The sequence below is a fragment of the Oncorhynchus masou genome, chromosome 1 (assembly GCF_036934945.1).
Source record: "Oncorhynchus masou masou isolate Uvic2021 chromosome 1, UVic_Omas_1.1, whole genome shotgun sequence".
NCBI classification, from domain to species: Eukaryota; Metazoa; Chordata; class Actinopteri; order Salmoniformes; family Salmonidae; genus Oncorhynchus; species Oncorhynchus masou.
This window is the reverse complement of record NC_088212.1, coordinates 26,303,792-26,323,786: the sequence shown is the minus strand read 5'-3', so window position 1 is coordinate 26,323,786 and position 19,995 is coordinate 26,303,792. Positions and strand designations below refer to the sequence as shown.

Here is a 19,995-nt window from a genome sequence, read left to right as displayed (position 1 = left end):
AGTAAGTAGTATTAACAACTCTCACAGTGAAGAGCAGTAAGTAGTATTAACAACTCTCACAGTGACGAGCAGTAAGTAGTATTAACAACTCTCACAGTGAAGAACAGTAAGTGGTATTAACAACTCTCACAGTGATGAGCAGTAAGTAGTATTAACAACTCTCACAGTGATGAGCAGTAAGTAAGTAGTATAACAACTCTCACAGTGATGAGCAGTATTAACAACTCTCACAGTGACGAGTAGTAAGTAGTATAAACAACAACTCTCACAGTGACGAGTAGTAAGTAGTATTAACAACTCTCACAGTGACGAGCAGTAAGTAGTATTAACAACTCTCACAGTGACGAGCAGTAAGTAGTATTAACAACTCTCACAGTGACGAGTAGTAAGTAGTATAAACAACAACTCTCACAGTGACGAGTAGTAAGTGGTATTAACAACTCTCACAGTGACGAGCAGTAAGTAGTATTAACAACTCTCACAGTGACGAGTAGTAAGTAGTATAAACAACAACTCTCACAGTGACGAGTAGTAAGTAGTATTAACAACTCTCACAGTGACGAGTAGTATTAACAACTCTCACAGTGAAGAGCAGTAAGTAGAATTAACAACTCTCACAGTGAAGAGCAGTAAGTAGAATTAACAACTCTCACAGTGACGAGCAGTAAGTAGTATTAACAACCCTCACAGTGAAGAGCAGTAAGTAGTATTAACAACTCTCACAGGGAAGAGCAGTAAGTAGTATTAACAACTCTCACAGTGACGAGCAGTAAGTAGTATTAACAACTGTCACAGTGAAGAACAGTAAGTGGTATTAACAACTCTCACAGTGACGAGCAGTAAGTAGTATTAACAACTCTCACAGTGACGAGCAGTAAGTGGTATTAACAACTCTCACAGTGACGAGTAGTAAGTAGTATAAACAACAACTCTCACAGTGACGAGTAGTAATTAGTATAAACAACAACTCTCACAGTGACGAGTAGTAAGTAGTATAAACAACAACTCTCACAGTGACGAGTAGTAAGTAGTATAAACAACAACTCTCACAGTGACGAGCAGTAAGTAGTATTAACAACTCTCACAGTGAAGAGCAGTAAGTAGAATTAACAACTCTCACAGTGAAGAGCAGTAAGTAGTATTAACAACTCTCACAGTGACGAGTAGTAAGTAGTATAAACAACAACTCTCACAGTGACGAGCAGTAAGTAGTATTAACAACTCTCACAGTGAAGAGCAGTAAGTAGTATTAACAACAACTCACAGTGACGAGTAGTAAGTAGTATAAACAACAACTCTCCAAGTACAGTGAAGACTAGAGAGGACAATCGTAAAAGCCACATTAGCACTGATTGATCCACAACTGCCTAATCCTCATCTCATCGAATGCCCATACAGTAAATACATCCCATAATCCAGGCTGTCTCTTAGCAGCAACAATCATTCTGCTCTGAAATAATAATAATTTTTAAATCATGTGAATTGGTTTTTAAGAGAGAGAGTGTAAAACACAGTGAGATATCAGACCTTCATAGAAGCCGTCATCATCCATGGTCCCATACACGTAGAGGTACTTCCCCGCCACCAGGGGGAGCTCTGCCTCAGGATGCTCATTGGGCCCATTACAGGGGTTATAACTGGGGGAAAGAAAGAGTAGAGTACAATAGAATCAAGCTGATGAACTTGCTGCGTTGCTCCTCTGAACCAAACACAAGTGGATATGTGTCCAATTATCTCAGGCTAGATGATAAATTCAGGTTCAAAAAGGTTCAAAACCTAGGATCAAAATGAGACATTTATTAAACACAATATTAGGAACTGTGTATGGACAATTAGCTTCTGTCAAAACTTGATGACATTGTGATGGGAAAGCACAGTAGCCGAGCTAAATAGTATCCGAGCAATTCCAAACAAATCCAAGCACAGTTACATTTTTGCCACAAACACTGCAGTAGCAGTACCCTTGTGTAACTCTGTGATAGGGGAATTGCTGAGTGCTGCAATAAAAAACTAATATAAAATATAACATTTTCCAACAGACTAAATTTTCCAACAGGCTAAATGAGATAGAAAAAAACTGTGGGGTTGGACAGCACTGGGTTCCATTCATGTATTTGCCTTTGTTCTGGGGGATTCCAATTATTTCAGCTGACAGTTCATTTTATTTGGTGAGAGCATAGCACTGCATCATTATTAAGAGGTGAGTTCAAACCTCAGTGGGACAATGTGGGTGGAAAACACTTCTGAAAAGTGCTGTGCAGGGATGCATTTTTAATATAACACTGTAGTGTAAGGCATCTCAAAGCTGCTCACTCCTCTCACCTGTACCGGGCGATGCACAGACGGACCTTGCCTGTGAACCTGTTCTTGGTCCTAGTCGTTGAGCTTAGTTCTTTGTCCATCTGATAAGAGAGAACCAACCTTGAGAGATGTAACAACCAAATTACATGTATTTTTGTTTTCATGGTGGACATTTCTATGGTGGAAATCAGTGGGATGATAGCAGAGCCTATAAACATATCCTATACACACTTGGTAAACCTGCCAAACCTCCCAGCAGAGGAGAGTAAAAGGAAACAGATAGGATGGGGTGTGAAAAGGCCTTTCTGCATCACTGTGTTTCCTCAGTCCTACATCTCCACCTGAGTGGGACTTCAGCTTAGACTTTCAAAACAGGAAGCAATTTTGCAATCATGTAATAAATGCTGTAATAATGTAACAGTGTAATTAATGCTTTACCATCTTCTAAGGAGTTATTTGAAAGGGCAATCAAGCTATTTAGGTCCATCTTCATTAGGCTTATATAATCAGGGCTAGAGGGGAGGGAGGGAGGGAGGGAGGGAGGGAGGGGGAGGGAGGGAGGTAGAGGGAGGGAGGGAGGGAGGGAGGGAGGTAGGGAGGGAGGGAGGGAGGGAGGTAGGGAGGGAGGGAGGTAGGGAGGGGGAGGGAGGTAGGGAGGGAGGGATTGAGGGGGAGGGAGGGAGGGGGAGGGAGGGAGGGAGGTAGGGAGGGGGAGGGGGAGGGAGGGAGGGAGGGAGGTAGGGAGGGGGAGGGGGGAGGGAGGGAGGGAGGGAGGGAGGGAGGGAGGGAGGGACCTAGTAGGACTCACCTCAGTGAGGAGGGCCCGTTGAGAGCTGCCAGTCCGGCTGCTGCTGCGGGTGAGGAATGTTGGCTTTACAGACACGAGCTCCGGCTTGTCCTCACAGATATGGAGCGGTCGGATGAACTCAGAGATCACAGATCTGCTCAGCGGACTCTCATTGCCTGCGGGCAAAACAAAGGAAGAGCTAAGATCTGAAATATGACTGCGCCTGCTGAAATCATATTTATATCTGTGCGTGGCACTAATGTCCAAAATGGAGTGCAATATATCATATACAATTATTTATCCATTTCATCATGTGATCGTCATTCATCGTTATTGTCACCATTCATCATCTTCATCATCCTCCATACCTCATTTGATTAGATACCATTAAAAATAATAGATAACATTGTAAGAACCAACAGCACAAACAACAGATGGATACAACCCATTAACAATTAGGAAAATAATCATCCTAATTGCATTAGTGTTAAAAAACATACAGATCCTTATGCAATCAGAAGGAGAGTTAGATTCCAGGCACAGGCCCAATGTAAACATCAGTATTATTATTTAAGTCAACAACAAGCTAAAACAAAGCTCTTCTGCGATTCCTCTAACCTTTCCCTGTGGGGGCGGCCAGCCCGTTGAAGAGCTGGGAGAGGGATTTGTTTGGCGATCCAGGGGATTCACACACAGTTAAGGGATCGGTGCCACTACCAAGGGTATCAAACTTTCCAGTCTGTAGCCGGAACTTCTCCAGCTCTTTGGAGAGGAGGTTGAACTGCTCACTTTGTGTCCGACATTTCTCCTCCAGCTCTCGGACTTTGGCCTGGCGACAGATAGCGAGTGAGAGAGAAAGACAGAGAGGTGGAGAAAAGGAAGGAAGAAGTAGAGAGACAAAAGAGAAGAAAGTAACAGAAGGAAATAAAGTGAAAGGAAGAGAACATCTGAAACCCAAAACTGTATATTTGTATAAATACACACACAAAATTAGGTAGGATGAGATATTGGACTTTAAATTACAGAGAAAAGGGAGTTGACACCTTAAATTTCCTATCAGGTAAAATACAGTCCAGTCATAAACACCTAAACTAGTCACAGTACGCAGATCACATGCAGGACTACAGTGAATGCACATTATTCTATAGAGCAGCCTCTTGTTAAGAGGAAGTATGCATACCAAAAACTGCACTGTGTTCAAAGCGCGGGGAATGCTCCTCAACTTCATTGCACAGAGATAGTAAAATAAAGGCAAGAGTCATCATCATGAGTTACGAAGCCGACAAAAGAGGGGCAACAGCAATTAAAACATCATAGAACCATGCAATCAAATCCTTGGCTTTCTACAGTGAAATACTGTCTGTTCTCACACTGGCCCGGAGACTACGGTACAGTGGGAGAATAGGCAGGCCTAGCAGAAACCCCAGGGGTATCCAGCTCAAGATCTTCCCTTGGGCAGGAGTAAGTGTTGAGTGGTAAGCATCAAATGGAGACAGACAACCCCTCTTCACATAAACCCAAATCAGCCCCTTCATCAGACCACCCTGAGAGCATTGCTGAAGCTACCATGTCATTTGCTGCACACCTTCCCCAAAGCAGTGATGCCTAATGTCTGTGGCGTTTTATTCAGCTGAATGACTTTCATGCAGACAAGTTATTGTTTGTCAGCACGTGAACATGCTGTTCGAGGAGGATTAGCATTTGCAATCACTGCATATGATTCAATGGGTTGATGCATTAACACAGAGGGTGGTTAGCCTTTCACCATCTTAAAGCCTTCCCCTGGGTGTATGACCAGTCCTGTATTAGCCTTGCGAAACATGCTGCCCTGCATGCAACTCCAACCAAAATGAACGGTTACAATCATAACATCATAACATCAATTGTTTCCATTATGCCAGCATCTAAACACAATTCCTCAGACATTAGAATGATGCCATAACACAAATTAGTGATGATGAGAGCGATTGTCTGATGGCCTCTCCTATGTCCCAGTCAGGCCTTCTGTCTTGTTGTGTCCTGTGACAACCCCTTCCCCAGTGACTGTCCGGTAAGCAGAGCAGGCTCTGAGCCTAGTGGAGTGTGGATGCCTACACATGCATTGATGACAAGCTGAATGGAGGATGCGAGTGTGAACCATCATTGTGTGGATAGGACAGCCTTGCTTTTGGAAAGCAAACATTCAACAACTGAAACATGTTTCTGTCTGCACAGATACAACAATACAACTATGCATCTTTTTGTCAATAATAATTTGTTCTTAATTGACTTGACGGGTTAAATAAACGTTAAATAAAAATAAAATCATGAACAGCAGCTAGCTACAACAACAAAAAACCGTAGCAATGAATTAATGAGTAGGCATTGTTTCACCTCTTGTTCAGCTCTTGAATCTTGTTTCAAAATGAAAATACAGGGCATTTGGAAAGCAATCAGACCAGTTCACAATTTCCAAATGTTGTTACGTCACAACCTTATTCTAAAATGGATTAAATCGTTTCCCCCCCTCATCAATACCCCACAATGACGAAGCAAAAACAGGCTTTTAGAAATGTTTGCAAATTTATTTTAAAAAATATTACATTTACATAAGTATTCACACCTCTTCTTGGGTATGACGCTACAGGCTCGGCACACATGTATTAGGGGAGTTTCTCCCATTCTTCTTTGCAGATCCTCTCAAGCTCTGTCAGGTTGGATGGGGAGCATTACTGCACAGCTATTTCCAGGTCTCTTCAGGGATGTTCGGGCCACTCAAGGACATTCAGAGACTTGTCCCGAAGCCACTCCTGCGTTGTCTTGGCTGTGTGCTTAGGGTCGTTGTCCTGTTGGAAGGTGAACCTTCGCCCCAGTCTGAGGTCCTGAGCGCTCTGGAGCAGGTTTTCATCAAGGATCTCTCTGTACTTTGCTCTGTTCATCTGTCCCTCGATCCTGACTAGTATCCCAGTGCCTGCCACTGAAAAACATCCCCACAGCATGATTCTGCCACCACCATGCTTCACCGTAGGGATGGTGCAAGGTTTCCTCCGGACGTGTCGCTTGGCATTCAGGCCAAAGAGTTCAATCTGGGTTTCATCAGACCAGAGAATCTTTTTCACATGGTCTGAGAGTCTTTTAGGTGCCTTTTGGCAAACTCCAAGTGGGCCGTCATGTGCCTTTTACTGAGGAGTGGCTAGCGTCTGGCCACTCTACCATAAAGGCCTGGTTGGTGGAGTGCTGCAGAGATGGTTGTCCTACTGGAAGGTTCTCCCATCTCCACATTGGAACTCTGGAGCTCTGTCAGAGTGACCATCGGGTACTTGGTCACCTCCCTGACCAAGGCCCTTCTCCCCCGATTGCTCAGTCTGGTCGGGCGGATCTAGGAAGAGTCTTGGTGGTTCCAAACTTCTTCCATTTAAGAATGATGGAGTGTGTGTTCTTGGGGCCCTTCAATGCTGCTGACATTTTTAGGTACCCTTCCCCAGATATGTGCCTCGACACAATCCTGTCTCTGAGCTCTACGGACAATTCCTTCAACCTCATAGGTCAACTGTGGGACCTTATACAGACAGGTGTGTGACTTTCCAAATCATGTCCAATCAATTAAATTTACCTCAGGTGGATTCCAATCAAGTTGAAGAAACATCTCAAGGATGATCAATTGACACAGACGCACCTGAGCTCAATTTCGAGTCTCATAGCAAAGGGACTGAATACTTGTAAATAAGCTATTTATGTTTTTTATTTTTTACAAATTTGCTAAAATTGTGTAGATTCATGAGGAGGTTTTTTATTTAATCCATTTCAGAATAAGGCTGTAATGTAATGTGGAAAAAGTCAAGGGGTCTGAATACTTTCCGAATGCACTGTAAATCTAACGCAATATCTCCCGCCAAAATCTGATTATGAAAATGACCTCTTGATGGACTGCCACTTTGGTGTGGTGTATGCTTAAAATGTGACTATCCATTGAATCCCCAAAACATTGCCCTTCCAATTCTGAAATGTCATTCCATCATGATTTACTTTGAAAGAGCCCAAAACTAGGGGGATATATGCCTGATGTATATTGTATTGTACAGGCAGAGATGGAAATATCAAGTAAACAAAAACAATTCTGAAATACCTGCATGCTGTCCAAGTGGTTCTGTATATGCATAAAACACACACCAATAACACAGTGAAAAAAAGATGTAAGAAAGAAATGAAGCACAATTACACATATGAACACTCATACACACCTTAAAATTAAAACAGAAGATTTTCTGTGGCACTCATGCAAAATTATTTGTTAATAATAATAATAAACAACCACACATGATCAATAACGATGTATGTCGATATAATACCGTTTGTATATACTGAATACACATTTACAAAAACACAATAGCTAATGTGTCATATCAAACGCACTCTTCCATTCTTATTTCTGCACTGCTAGTTACAGTTTAGACTTTAAAAATGATCAAAATAAAGTCGTCATGGGCAAGAATCTATTATTCCATTTGGCCTTAGTCTTTATGCATGCCACATTCACAACCTTCAACAGAGTGAACAGGGTCTCACAGACAGAGCCAGTAGAAAATGACCCTGGGCTCACACATGTCCGACTGGCAGGCTGAGCAGTACACACACACACACACACACACACACACACACACTCCAAAAGCAGATACACACGCAGACACACACAAGCACACGCACACACAACATGGCAGGCCAACCTCCTGTCCCCCCCCCCCCCTCCCAGTGCCCAGACACTCACCTCTAACAGATGGACAGCTCCCTCATGCTCCTTCTTAGCCTCAACCTGAGCCTGTAAAACATAACATCTGTGTTACATTCAAAACACATACAACCCATTTCCTCAACAACTGGATCGTTGGGAACTGGCTGGACAGCACGCAAAAAAACATTCAACAAAATGCTGTTTGAGCTGTGATGAAGGCCATCTATGAAAACAATGGTGTGTAAACATTAAAACAATTATGACAAACAATTAATATTGTATCTTCATATACTTCTGTAGTGCTCTCTTGAAACTAGATTGAGGGGCTCTTCTAGAAGATTCATCTTTGTTTGATATAAACCCACTGTAGTGTATAATAAACATAAAATAATGCATGCTAGTTTACTTCATGTGACTGGGAACATCTGTTGAGAAAACTAACGTTCCACATGAATAGGAAAACATCTGCAGACTTTCCAATTTCATGAATCCACTTCGGAGGCAATTAATTGTAGAGAACGCAGAAAGCAGCCAGTGTCTCTATAGAACGATAACGCTGTAATGAGCTCCTTTTGCTAATGAGAGAAAACAGAGCGTATTTATGGCCAACTCTAAAATAAGTAGCACAGGCAGTGAGAGAGAGAGTTAAACAGAGAGAGACAGAGAGAAATAGAGAGAAAGTGTGAGAGAGAGAGAGAGAGAGAGAGAGAGAGAGAGAGAGAGGGAGAGTGTGAGAGAGAGTGTGTGTGAGAGAGAGCACGAGAGAGAGAGCATGAGAGAGAGAGCGAGAGAGCGTGAGAGAGAGAGAGCGAGAGAGCGAGAGAGAGAGAAAGAGAGAGCGAGAGAGAGAGAGAGAGAGAGAGAGAGAGATAGAGAGGCTGATGATTCCAGATGAGGTGTTGCTTGACATCAGCTCCTCTCCTCAGAGGCGGCAGGGACTATGTCAAATCATCCGGACCAGTCTTTTAGCAAGCCAACAAAAAACATCAAGTCTGATCCAACTTTAAAGTTTTATTGTGCTAAACTGCTCCCTGTAGCAGGGTAAGAGCTTGTTACTGAGTTACTGAGTTACTTGGTTCCAGCACTCTCTCTCTCTTGCCCCACAGCCTGGGGGGCTGGCAGACAGACAGACAGACAGACAGCTGAAGGATTTAAGAGGATACGGCGAAGCTGTAGCAGTGCTCAACACAAAGCTCTTTGACCTCTGACCCAGCACTGGTCTGGGATAACAAGAGTGGCGGCACTCCCTGTGCAGCTAGCGCTGACATGGTGACCTTACCTGCTGCAGAAGGTCAATCTCCTGCTGCTTTGCATTGAGTACAGCCAAGGCTTGTTCATGCTCCAACTCTAGCTGCTGCCTCCGCTCTGCAGCCTCACGCATATGCTGTCCTCAGAGGGCGGGGGGAGGTGGGAGACAGAAGGAGGGTGGTTTGGGGCATAGAGAGGGCTGCTGTTAGTAGAAGTAAAAACTCATGACATCAGGCTTCCACAAGTCTCCAGTCATTTGTCCTCAACAAACTCCTGGCTTATATGTTACAAATACTGAGCTTGATGACAGTTACTGGACCTCCAAGTCTTCCAAACTTTAGGCAGAGGTTATGTCAAAACACCCATGTGACCAATGTCAATGACCAATGTCAATTTACAGTTTGTATCATATGATCTAAATGAGAGAGACCCCCCCCACTCTCCCCAAAGCCTGGATCTTATCGTCAGAATCCATACTAGAAGGAATGTTTGAACATGTTTGGATGAGAACTGGAGAAGCTTTGCTGTACATGATCAACCAATCATCAATTAACTGCTCTCAGTTTGCTGCACCCTTTGGGAAACAATACCTGTGTGTGATGTCACTACAGAAGAGCTGTCCTAAGCAATGATGTATTTGCATGATCAATACAGGGTTTTAAGTTACATGAAAAGGGTGCACAAACTCCAAGGCGTGCTCACTTGTCCGTGGTCATCATTAACAAAAGAAGCCATACAAAACAAAGGCTAAATGCACGGCCTTCCTCAACCATTATGTCAAAGTGCCATCTAGTCATCTTATTGCTTTCGTTTAAATGGTAAGAATCAGAAAACATATTCATTACATTTTCATGCCGTCCAATATACATCTATCCCCTGGGTTATTTCATGTCATCAAGCCTGTGTGTGATATTGTCATCATGAACAGTGATACCCAACCCCAGCTCTCCCCTCTCCCACCCCTTCCACATATTCACTGAACTCATAGACGCGCCTCATCATGCACAATCACATTCCACAGCGTGCTGGATTGGTCCAAGCCAGGTGCCCATTCGTACAGGATGGTCCAAGCCAGGTGCCCATTCGTACAGAATGGTCCAAGCTAGGTGCCCATTCGTACAGGATGGTCCAAGCCAGGTGCCCATTCGTACAGGATGGTCCAAGCCAGGTGCCCATTCGTACAGGATGGTCCAAGCCAGGTGCCCATTCCTCCTGGACTGATCCAAGCCAGGTGCCCATTCCTCCTGGACTGGATGGTCCAGCCAGGTGCCCATTCCTCCTGAACTGATCCAAGCCAGGTGCCCATTCGTACAGGATGGTCCTAGCCAGGTGCCCACTCCTCCTGGACTGGTCCTAGCCAGGTGCCCATTCGTACAGGATGGTCCTAGCCAGGTGTCCATTCGTACAGGATGGTCCAAGCCAGGTGCCCATTCGTACAGGACTGGTCTTAGCCAGGTGCCCATTCGTACTGGACTTGTCTTAGCCAGGTGCCCATTCGTACTGGGCTGGTCTTAGCCAGGTGCCCATTCATACTGGACTGGTCCTAGCCAGGTGCCCATTCATACTGGACTGGTTTGAGCCAGGTTGCCTTTTCGTGTCATAGGAAAGCAGCCCAGACAAATAGAGAGAGCTAGCATGGCCAGTGGGGTGAAGAAAAGCATTCAAAATGGGGCTAGAGTGGTCTGCTCCCCATACAAATGGACATAGCAGTGATACCTAATCAATCTAGCGGGAGAGAGGGGGGTGGAGGGGAAGGAGATGTAGCGGTAGGGGGTAGGGGTGAGGGGTAGGGGATGGAGGGGTAGGGAATGGGGGTAGGTGGTAATGGATGGGGGGGTAGGTGGTAGGGGTGGGGATGGAGGGGTGGTGGTAGGGGATGGAGGGATAGGTGGTAGGGGATGGAGGGGTGGTGGTTGGAGGGGTTGGGGATGGAGGGGGGGATAGGGATGGTGGTAGGGGATGGAGGGGGATGAGGGGTGGTGGTAGGGGATGGAGGGATAGGGGATGGAGGGATAGGGGAGGACGGAGGGGTGGTGGTAGGGGATGGAGGGGTAGGTGGTAGGGGATGGAGGGATAGGTGGTAGGGGATGGAGGTGGGGATGGAGGGGTGGTAGGGGATGGAGGGGTAGGGGTAGGGGAGGGGGTATGGAGGGATGGAGGTGGTAGGGGTGGAGGGATAGGTGGTAGGGGATGGAGGGGTAGGTGGTAGGGATGGAGGGGTAGGGGATGGAGGGATAGGGGTGGTAGGGTAGGGGATGGAGGGGTAGGTGGTAGGGAGGGGTAGGTGGTAGGGGTGGAGGGGTAGGGGGATGGAGGTGGGGAGGGATAGGTGGTAGGGGTGAGGGGGTGGTAGGGGATGGAGGGGTAGGTGGTAGGGGAGGGGGGGTAGGGGATGGAGGGGTAGGTGGTAGGGGATGGAGGGGGTGGTAGGTGGAGGGATAGGGGTATGGAGGGGGTAGGTGGTAGGGGATGGAGGGGTAGGTGGTAGGGGATGGAGGGGTAGGTGGTAGGGGATGGAGGGGTAGGTGGTAGGGGATGGGGGTAGGTGGTAGGGGATGGAGGGGTAGGTGGTAGGGGATGGAGGGGTAGGTGGTAGGGGATGGAGGGGTAGGTGGTAGGGGATGGAGGGATAGGTGGTAGGGGATGGAGGGGGTGGTAGGTGGAGGATAGGGGATGGAGGGATAGGTGGTAGGGGATGGAGGGATAGGTGGTAGGGGATGGAGGGGTGGTAGGGGATGGAGGGGTAGGTGGTAGGGGGGATGGAGGGATAGGTGGTAGGGGATGGAGGGGATGAGGGAAGGGTAGGTGGTAGGGGATGGAGGGGTAGGTGGTAGGGGATGGAGGGGTAGGTACAGGTAGTAGGGGATGGAGGGGAGATAGGTGGTAGGGGATGGAGGGATAGGTGGTAGGGGATGGAGGGGTAGAGATGGTAGGGGATGGAGGATAGGTGGTAGAGGGATGGAGGGGCAGTAGGTGGTAGGGGATGGAGGGGTAGGTGGTAGGGGATGGAGGGGTGGATAGGTGGAGATAGAGATAGGGGATGGAGGGGTAGGTGGTAGGGGATGGAGGGATACAGGTAGAGTGGTAGGGGATGGAGGGATAGGAGATGGTAGGGAATGGAGGGGTAGAGGTAGAGTGCAGGGGATGGTAGGGGTGCAGTAGAGACACAGTGGTAGGGGATGGAGGGATAGGTGGTAGGGGATGGAGGGGTAGGTGGTAGGGGATGGAGGGATAGGTGGTAGAGGATGGAGGGGTAGGTGGTAGGGGGATGGAGGGGTGTAGAGATAGGAGATGGATAGGATACAGGGGTAGAGATGCGTGGGGATACAGTAGAGATGCAGACTGACTACCAAGCTTCCTAGTCTTTCACAGCTTCTGGTCAAGCTTCCTCCCACATTGGCACTGGAAGGCAACAGACAGGTCAGGGATATTATATATGAGAGAGAGAGGAGAGGGAGAGAGAGAAAGATAGAGAGGGGGTGAGGGAAGGGTAGAGGCTGGCATAGGGTCAGGCTGTGTTAAACAACCTGAGCTAGGGCTATGATTCTCATTAATCACAGACATACAGTAGAGATACAGTAGAGATGCAGTAGAGATACAGTAGAGATGCAGTAGAGATACAGTAGAGATACAGTAGAGATAGAGATGCAGTAGAGATACAGTAGAGATGCAGTAGAGATACAGTAGAGATACAGTAGAGATGCAGTAGAGATACAGTAGAGATACAGTAGAGATGCAGTAGAGATAGTAGAGATACAGTAGAGATACAGTAGAGATACAGTAGAGATGCAGTAGAGATGCAGTAGAGATACAGTAGAGATACAGTAGAGATGCAGTAGAGATACAGTAGAGATAGAGATGCAGTAGAGATGTAGAGATACAGTAGAGATACAGTAGAGATAGAGATACAGTAGAGATGCAGTAGAGATACAGTAGAGATACAGTAGAGAGAGATGTAGAGATACAGTAGAGATGCAGTAGAGATACAGTAGAGATACAGTAGAGATGCAGTAGAGATACAGTAGAGATACAGTAGAGATGCAGTAGAGATACAGTAGAGATGCAGTAGAGATGCAGTAGAGATGCAGTAGAGATGCAGTAGACAGTAGAGATACAGTAGAGATACAGTAGAGATGCAGTAGAGATACAGTAGAGATACAGTAGAGATGCAGTAGAGATACAGTAGAGATACAGTAGAGATACAGTAGAGATACAGTAGAGATACAGTAGAGATACAGTAGAGATGCAGTAGAGATACAGTAGAGATGCAGTAGAGATACAGTAGAGATACAGTAGAGATACAGTAGAGATGCAGTAGAGATACAGTAGAGATACAGTAGAGATACAGTAGAGATGCAGTAGAGATACAGTAGAGATACAGTAGAGATGCAGTAGAGACACGGTAGAGATGCAGTAGAGATGCAGTAGAGATACAGTAGAGATACAGTAGAGATAAAATAAGGTTCAGTGTGTCTCCAGACTCTCACCTTTAGCACCTGCTCTAGGTTCTCCAGTTTGCCTTGGAGCTGGGTCTTCTCCCGCAGGGCTGAATCTCTCTCCTGAGTCACAGCACCGAGGGTCTCTTTGAGCTGCTCATACTCTGACTTCACCTGCACACACAGAGCACAACACAACACAAGTGTTGAACAAAAACGACTGATTTCAGCACTCAAAGAATAGCCCGCAATTACACAGCACATTTTTTTGAATGGCTGACTAGATAATGACAGCTACAGTATAATAATGGTGGAGTAATGAAACTGGGTCTGGGATCAACTACTGTATACATTTGTAATTCTTTGTTCTTATTCAAAAAGGAAACCTGAACAGAGTTAAATGAATGAAGTTGTATTTTGTAATGCACTACTATAGCTACTGCTACTGTAAAATACAATTAGAAATAGGATGGCTGCCATGTAATCACAACATTTATACTATGACTCACACACAGAGGAAGGAGGCTGTCACACCAACAACAACACACAGAACTACTTCAGAGTCATTGGTCCATCTCCACATAGTGGGGGAGGGAGGGGGGGGTATGTCTGTAGAAGGATGAAAGGCATTGTTGTGTCTCAGCTAAGTTGGCCAGATAGGACTGAACAGTTTGGTGGGAGTGCAGATGGGAGGTGCCATTATATTACCATGCTCCGCCCCTTCTCAGTAGTCTTCTCGTCACTCTAAGAGATGATGATAAGGAACACAAAGGTGCAGGCGAGGCGATGGAAGGTCTAATATCCGCCCATGCACCCTGCAGAGAGCTCCCCTCATATCCGCCTCAGTGATAACTCTGACGGATGGCTGTCTTGTCAGGACAGCCGAGTGTCCTGATAAAACATTAATAACCAGCCTCTCCCTCCTCAACTCCCTCCACGCCCAACAGCTACCTGACAATCAACTCCTCCAGGAAATTGCCTTAGTGTCGATACAGAGGACTTACAATGATTGATACAGAGGACCCCTGTCTTGGTGTTATCAGCTGAGCAGGAAGGAAGGTCTGAGGTGTGAGGAGCTCACAGGAAGTGCTCTAATACTATCAGAGGCTCAGGGTTCTAGCCATGTTACAGATGAGACTGGAGACACTAGCAGCTTCAACATCAGCACTACGCTTATGGAAAATAAACACATTCATTTATATAACAGGAGAGAGAGGCCAGGGCAGCTCTGGCTGTGTGCCACTGTGATGCAAACAGCCCTCTGATAAGACAGGAAATGTAAAGACAGAGCCCAAGCCCACTGCCTTTTATTATGAAAACCCCTGATCATTTAGTCCAGGGCTCATCAACTTTGTCTAGAGCGGATGGTCATGGGACCGGAACATAATTACAAATCATTTGTAGACTGCAAATTTGACCTCAAGAAGGCCAAACAGACATGTTTGACTAAAACATAATCAGTTCAAACCTTGCTTACATTTGAAGTCGGAAGTTAACATACACCTTAGCCAAATACATTTAAACTCAGGTTTTCACAATTCCTGACATTTAATCCTAGTAAAAAAATCCCTGTTTTAGGTCAGTTAGGATCACCACTTCATTTTAAGAATGTGAAATGTCAGAATAATTGTAGAGAGAATTATTTATTTCAGTTTTATTTCTTTCATCACATTCCCAGTGGGTCAGAAGTTTACATACACTCAATTAGTACTTGGTAGCATTGCCTTTAAATTGTTTAACTTGGGTCTCGGGTAGCCTTCCACAAGCTTCCCACAATAGGTTGGGTGGATTTTGGCCCATTGGTTGGGTGGATTTCGGCCCATTACTCCTTACAGAGCTGGTGTAACTGAGTCAGGTTTGTAAGCCTCCTTGCTCGCACACGCTTTTTCAGTTCTGCCCACACATTTTCTATGGGATTGAGGTCAGGGCTTTGTGATGGCCACCCCAAAACCTTGACTTTGTTGTCCTTAAGCCATTTTGCCACAACTTTGGAAGTATGCTTGGGGTCATTGCCCATTTGGAAGACCCATTTGCGACCAAGCTTTAACTTCCTGACTGATGTCTTGAGATGTTGCTTCAATATATCCACATAATTTTCCTCCCTCATGAATCCATCTATTTTGTGAAGTGCACCAGTGCCTCCTGCAGCAAACCACCCCCACAACATGATGCTGCCACCCCTGTGATTCACGGTTGGGATGGTGTTCTTTGGCTTGCAAGCCCCTCACCCCTTTTTCCTCCAAACATAACGGTGGTCATTATGGCCAAACAGTTCTATTTTTGTTTCATCAGACCAGAGGACATTTCTCCAAAAAGTACGATCTTTGTCCCCATATTTAGTTTTAAAACGTAGTCTGGCTTTTTTATGGCAGTTTTTGGAGCAGTGGCTTCTCCCTTGTTGAGAGGCTTTTCAGGTTGTTGATATAGGACTCGTTTTTACTGATGATATAGATACTTTTGTACCTGTTTCCTCCAGCATCTTCACAAGGTCATTTGCTATTGTTCTGGGATTGAGTTGCACTTTTCGCAGTATATTCATTTCTAGAAGACAGAAAGCGTCTCCTTCCTGAGTGGTATGATGGCTACGTGGTCCCATGGTGTTTATACTTGTGTACTATTGTTTGTACAGATGAATGTGGTACCTTCAGGCGTTTGGAAATTGCTCCCAAGGATGAACCAGACGAGTGAAGGTCTACAATTTTTTTTCTGAGGTCTGGGCTGATTTCTTTGGATTTTCCTATGATGTCAAGCAGAGGCACTGACTTTGAAGGTAGGCCTTGAAATGCATCCACAGGTACACCTCCAATTGACTCAAATGATGTCAATTAGCCTATCCGAAGCTTCTAAAGCCATGACATCATTTTCTGTAATTTTCCAATCTGTTTTAAAGGCACAGTCAACTTAGTGTATGTAAACTTCTCACCCACTATAATTGTGATACAGTGAACTATAAGTGAAATAATCTGTCTGTAAACAATTGTTGGAAAAAATACTTGTGTCATGCACCAAGTAAATGTACTAACCGACTTGCCAAAACTATAGTTTGTTAACAAGAAATTTATGGAGTGGTTGAAAAACAAGTTTTAATGACCCCAACCTAAGTGTATGTAAACTTCCGACTTCAACTGTATATATGATCACGTCATGTCTCTCTACTTGTGAATAGATTTCTTAAATTAAAAGGACTTGGAGCTGATTTCCTGGTCTTTCCATTAATGAAAGAAAAGAACAGACAAATAAATAAATGGGGGGGGGAATGGGGGGGCTACAGAAAACTTGGGGGCCAAATAAAACCACCCGCGGGGGTCGCCAGCTGGGGAACCCTGATTTAGTCCCAGTCACATTTAGTCCCAGTCCCAGAGAGTGGAATGGAGTGAACCCCTGAGACGGTGTGTTTGCGGAGGTTTCATTGTGTATTCATAAATCATAGCAGCACATTGTAGCCACAGATAGAACAAAGAGACAGATATTTCACTGAATGTATAAATCTAAAGCATCCGGTTGGCATTTCCCCTCACCACCAAATATGGTGATGAGAGGAAGACGAGTGGCCGGCAGTGAGAGAAGATTAAACATTTGACCTCAATATAGTTTTCTGTTCCCAAAACTAGAATGTTAAGAACAGAGTGGACTAAGTTTTGTAGACTTTACAAAGTAAAAAATGGTGTTGTTTGGAAGGAGTGCAAGGGCGGATTGAGTTATTGCACATGCGCAAATCACAGAGTAAGTGTTCCCTAATGGAAATATGCAAATATATGCAGAACACAGTAAATATGATCTCACTAGCTCATGCTGTGCTCTGCCCAAATCCTTCCTTGTTCTGCCCGCTATGATTAATTTGCTCCATTGGAAATGACAGGCTGTGGTTTATATTGGGTTAGTTATTGTCTTTTTATTATTAGTTAGACTGTCTTGTACACATTCACAGCTAAAAGCAGAATTGCAGTATACAGACAGAAAGAAAAAAGGTGAAAAAAGTGTAGATTGAAGTCTAGTCTTGACGGGTTCAGATGATGCCTGCTCTTGGTGATGTCTCTACTCTTGACAGGTTCAGATGGTGCCTGCTCTTGGTGATGACAGGTTCAGATGATGCCTGCTCTTGGTGATGTCTCTACTCTTGACAGGTTCAGATGGTGCCTGCTCTTGGTGATGACAGGTTCAGATGATGCCTGCTCTTGGTGATGTGTCTACTCTTGACAGGTTCAGATGGTGCCTGCTCTTGGTGATGTCTCTACTCTTGACAGGTTCAGATGGTGCCTGCTCTTGATGATGACAGGTTCAGATGATGCCTGCTCTTGGTGATGTGTCTACTCTTGACAGGTTCAGATGGTGCCTGCTCTTGGTGATGACAGGTTCAGATGGTGCCTGCTCTTGGTGATGCGTCTCCTCTTGACAGGTTCAGATGGTGCCTGCTCTTGGTGATGTCTCTACTCTTGACAGGTTCAGATGGTGCCTGCTCTTGGTGATGCGTCTCCTCTTGACAGGTTCAGATGGTGCCTGCTCTTGGTGATGTCTCTACTCTTGACAGGTTCAGATGGTGCCTGCTATTGGTAATGTCTCTGCTCTTGACAGGTTCAGATGGTGCCTGCTATTGGTAATGTCTCTCCTCTTGACAGGTTCAGATGGTGCCTGCTATTGGTAATGTCTCTGCTCTTGACAGGTTCAGATGGTGCCTGCTATTGGTAATGTCTCTCCTCTTGACAGGTTCAGATGGTGCCTGCTCTTTGTGATGTCTCTAGTCTTGACAGGTTCAGATGGTGCCTGCTCTTGGTGATGACAGGTTCAGATGATGCCTGCTCTTGGTGATGTCTTTACTCTTGACAGGTTCAGATGGTGCCTGCTCTTGGTGATGACAGGTTCAGATGGTGCCTGCTCTTGGTGATGCGTCTCCTCTTGACAGGTTCAGATGGTGCCTGCTCTTGGTGATGTCTCTACTCTTGACAGGTTCAGATGGTGCCTGCTATTGGTAATGTCTCTCCTCTTGACAGGTTCAGATGGTGCCTGCTATTGGTAATGTCTCTGCTCTTGACAGGTTCAGATGGTGCCTGCTATTGGTAATGTCTCTCCTCTTGACAGGTTCAGATGGTGCCTGCTATTGGTAATGTCTCTGCTCTTGACAGGTTCAGATGGTGCCTGCTATTGGTAATGTCTCTCCTCTTGACAGGTTCAGATGGTGCCTGCTCTTTGTGATGTCTCTAGTCTTGACAGGTTCAGATGGTGCCTGCTCTTGGTTAAGGTCATTCTGCTGGCAGCCCAGTTGGATGGTACAAAGGAGGGACAGGTTTGATGATGATGGTGGTGCTTGAGTTAAGCTTGCTGGTCCTGATGTTGTCTGCAGTCCTCAACGCTCTGTAGGAACTGTACGACTCCTCTACTAGCAATGTGTAGCACCAACTTGGGTGATGCTTCTTCTTCTGATGCTGATACAGGCACTAAAAGCTCACCAAACATCAGTCCAGTATATAAAGTCAGCCTCATACTATGAGGGAGCACTTTCTGCCATCTCCACACTGCAGTTCTCTCACTTTGGTTGAAAGTAGAAGCCGGTGCTGTGCATCACTTGAATGCAGTGGACAGTTAGCTATAGAGGTAGTTTAGCAAACCAAACAAATCCATCTGCCATAAATTATGCTACTCTGTTGGTCAAGGCAACTAAATATATTAAATCAAAATTCAATGAGTTATCACACAAATAATTAAATAAATCATTTAAAAACACTTAAATCAGCTAAATATGTACAATGTTTACAGGAGCTCTCAAACTACGCTGCCATTACAGCACCATGGCAACCATCTGTGGTGTGGCTTTCTCTCCTACAGTACCTACCTGCTCATTCTGGACTGCCTTTTTGCTATTGTTGAACAAGTGGTGACTCAAGTGCTTTTTCTCCTTGAGAACATCTTGAAGCTCATGCTCCTGGACAGAGAGGGAAGAGAGAGCAGATAGAGAGTGTTTAGACCTCAGAGGAGAGGAGCTCCTGATTATGCCAGTAGAGTAAGCTGCTGCTGTACTCAACAGAGCAGACGTGTTTCGGCCATAGGTGCTGCATTATTCATCCACTGGGGGTTTGCTCATCTGTCCTAGGAAGCATCCCACTGGGCACGCACTGGTTGAATCAACACCGCGTCCACGTTATTTAAATGAAATGACGTAGAACCAACGTGGAATAGACGTTGATCTGACGCCTGTGCCCAGTGGGACGACTAAAGGAACAACATGCCTTCATGAAAAACCAACATTTTCATGGTAGTTGACATAAAAACACAAATGCCAGATCTTACTGCAATGCGTTAGATGTAGTTGGTGGGAAGAGAAACAGATGGAAAAAAGAGCATATTTAACCAAGTAATGTTTCCACTGACACCGAATGCAAATAAGATTAGCATTTTTATACCCACTCTAGACACTCATGGCACCTCCCCCACCCTTCTTCCCACTAAGTGTGTCAGGGGGAGATTAAAAAACATCCATTCATTGCAGAGGAGGAAAACGTAATTAGATTCAATCAACAGCC

General features: G+C 45.3%; 1 protein-coding gene across 1 annotated transcript in view; it reads right to left on the bottom strand.

The window, feature by feature from the left end:
* The window catches only part of rimbp2b (RIMS binding protein 2b), a 46,883-nt gene extending 27,495 nt beyond the window's left edge, over window positions 1-19,388 (bottom strand). The window contains exons 1-9 of the mRNA XM_064967093.1: window positions 19,308-19,388; window positions 13,532-13,654; window positions 9,076-9,180; window positions 7,833-7,883; window positions 7,194-7,214; window positions 3,707-3,917; window positions 3,110-3,264; window positions 2,323-2,402; window positions 1,528-1,637 (exon numbers count right to left, since the gene is read on the bottom strand). Of these exons, the coding sequence (XP_064823165.1) occupies window positions 1,528-1,637; window positions 2,323-2,402; window positions 3,110-3,264; window positions 3,707-3,917; window positions 7,194-7,214; window positions 7,833-7,883; window positions 9,076-9,177 (730 nt within the window). The 5' untranslated portion in view covers window positions 9,178-9,180; window positions 13,532-13,654; window positions 19,308-19,388. The remainder of the gene's footprint in view (window positions 1-1,527; window positions 1,638-2,322; window positions 2,403-3,109; window positions 3,265-3,706; window positions 3,918-7,193; window positions 7,215-7,832; window positions 7,884-9,075; window positions 9,181-13,531; window positions 13,655-19,307) is intronic.
* Between the last annotated feature and the right edge of the window lie 607 nt (window positions 19,389-19,995).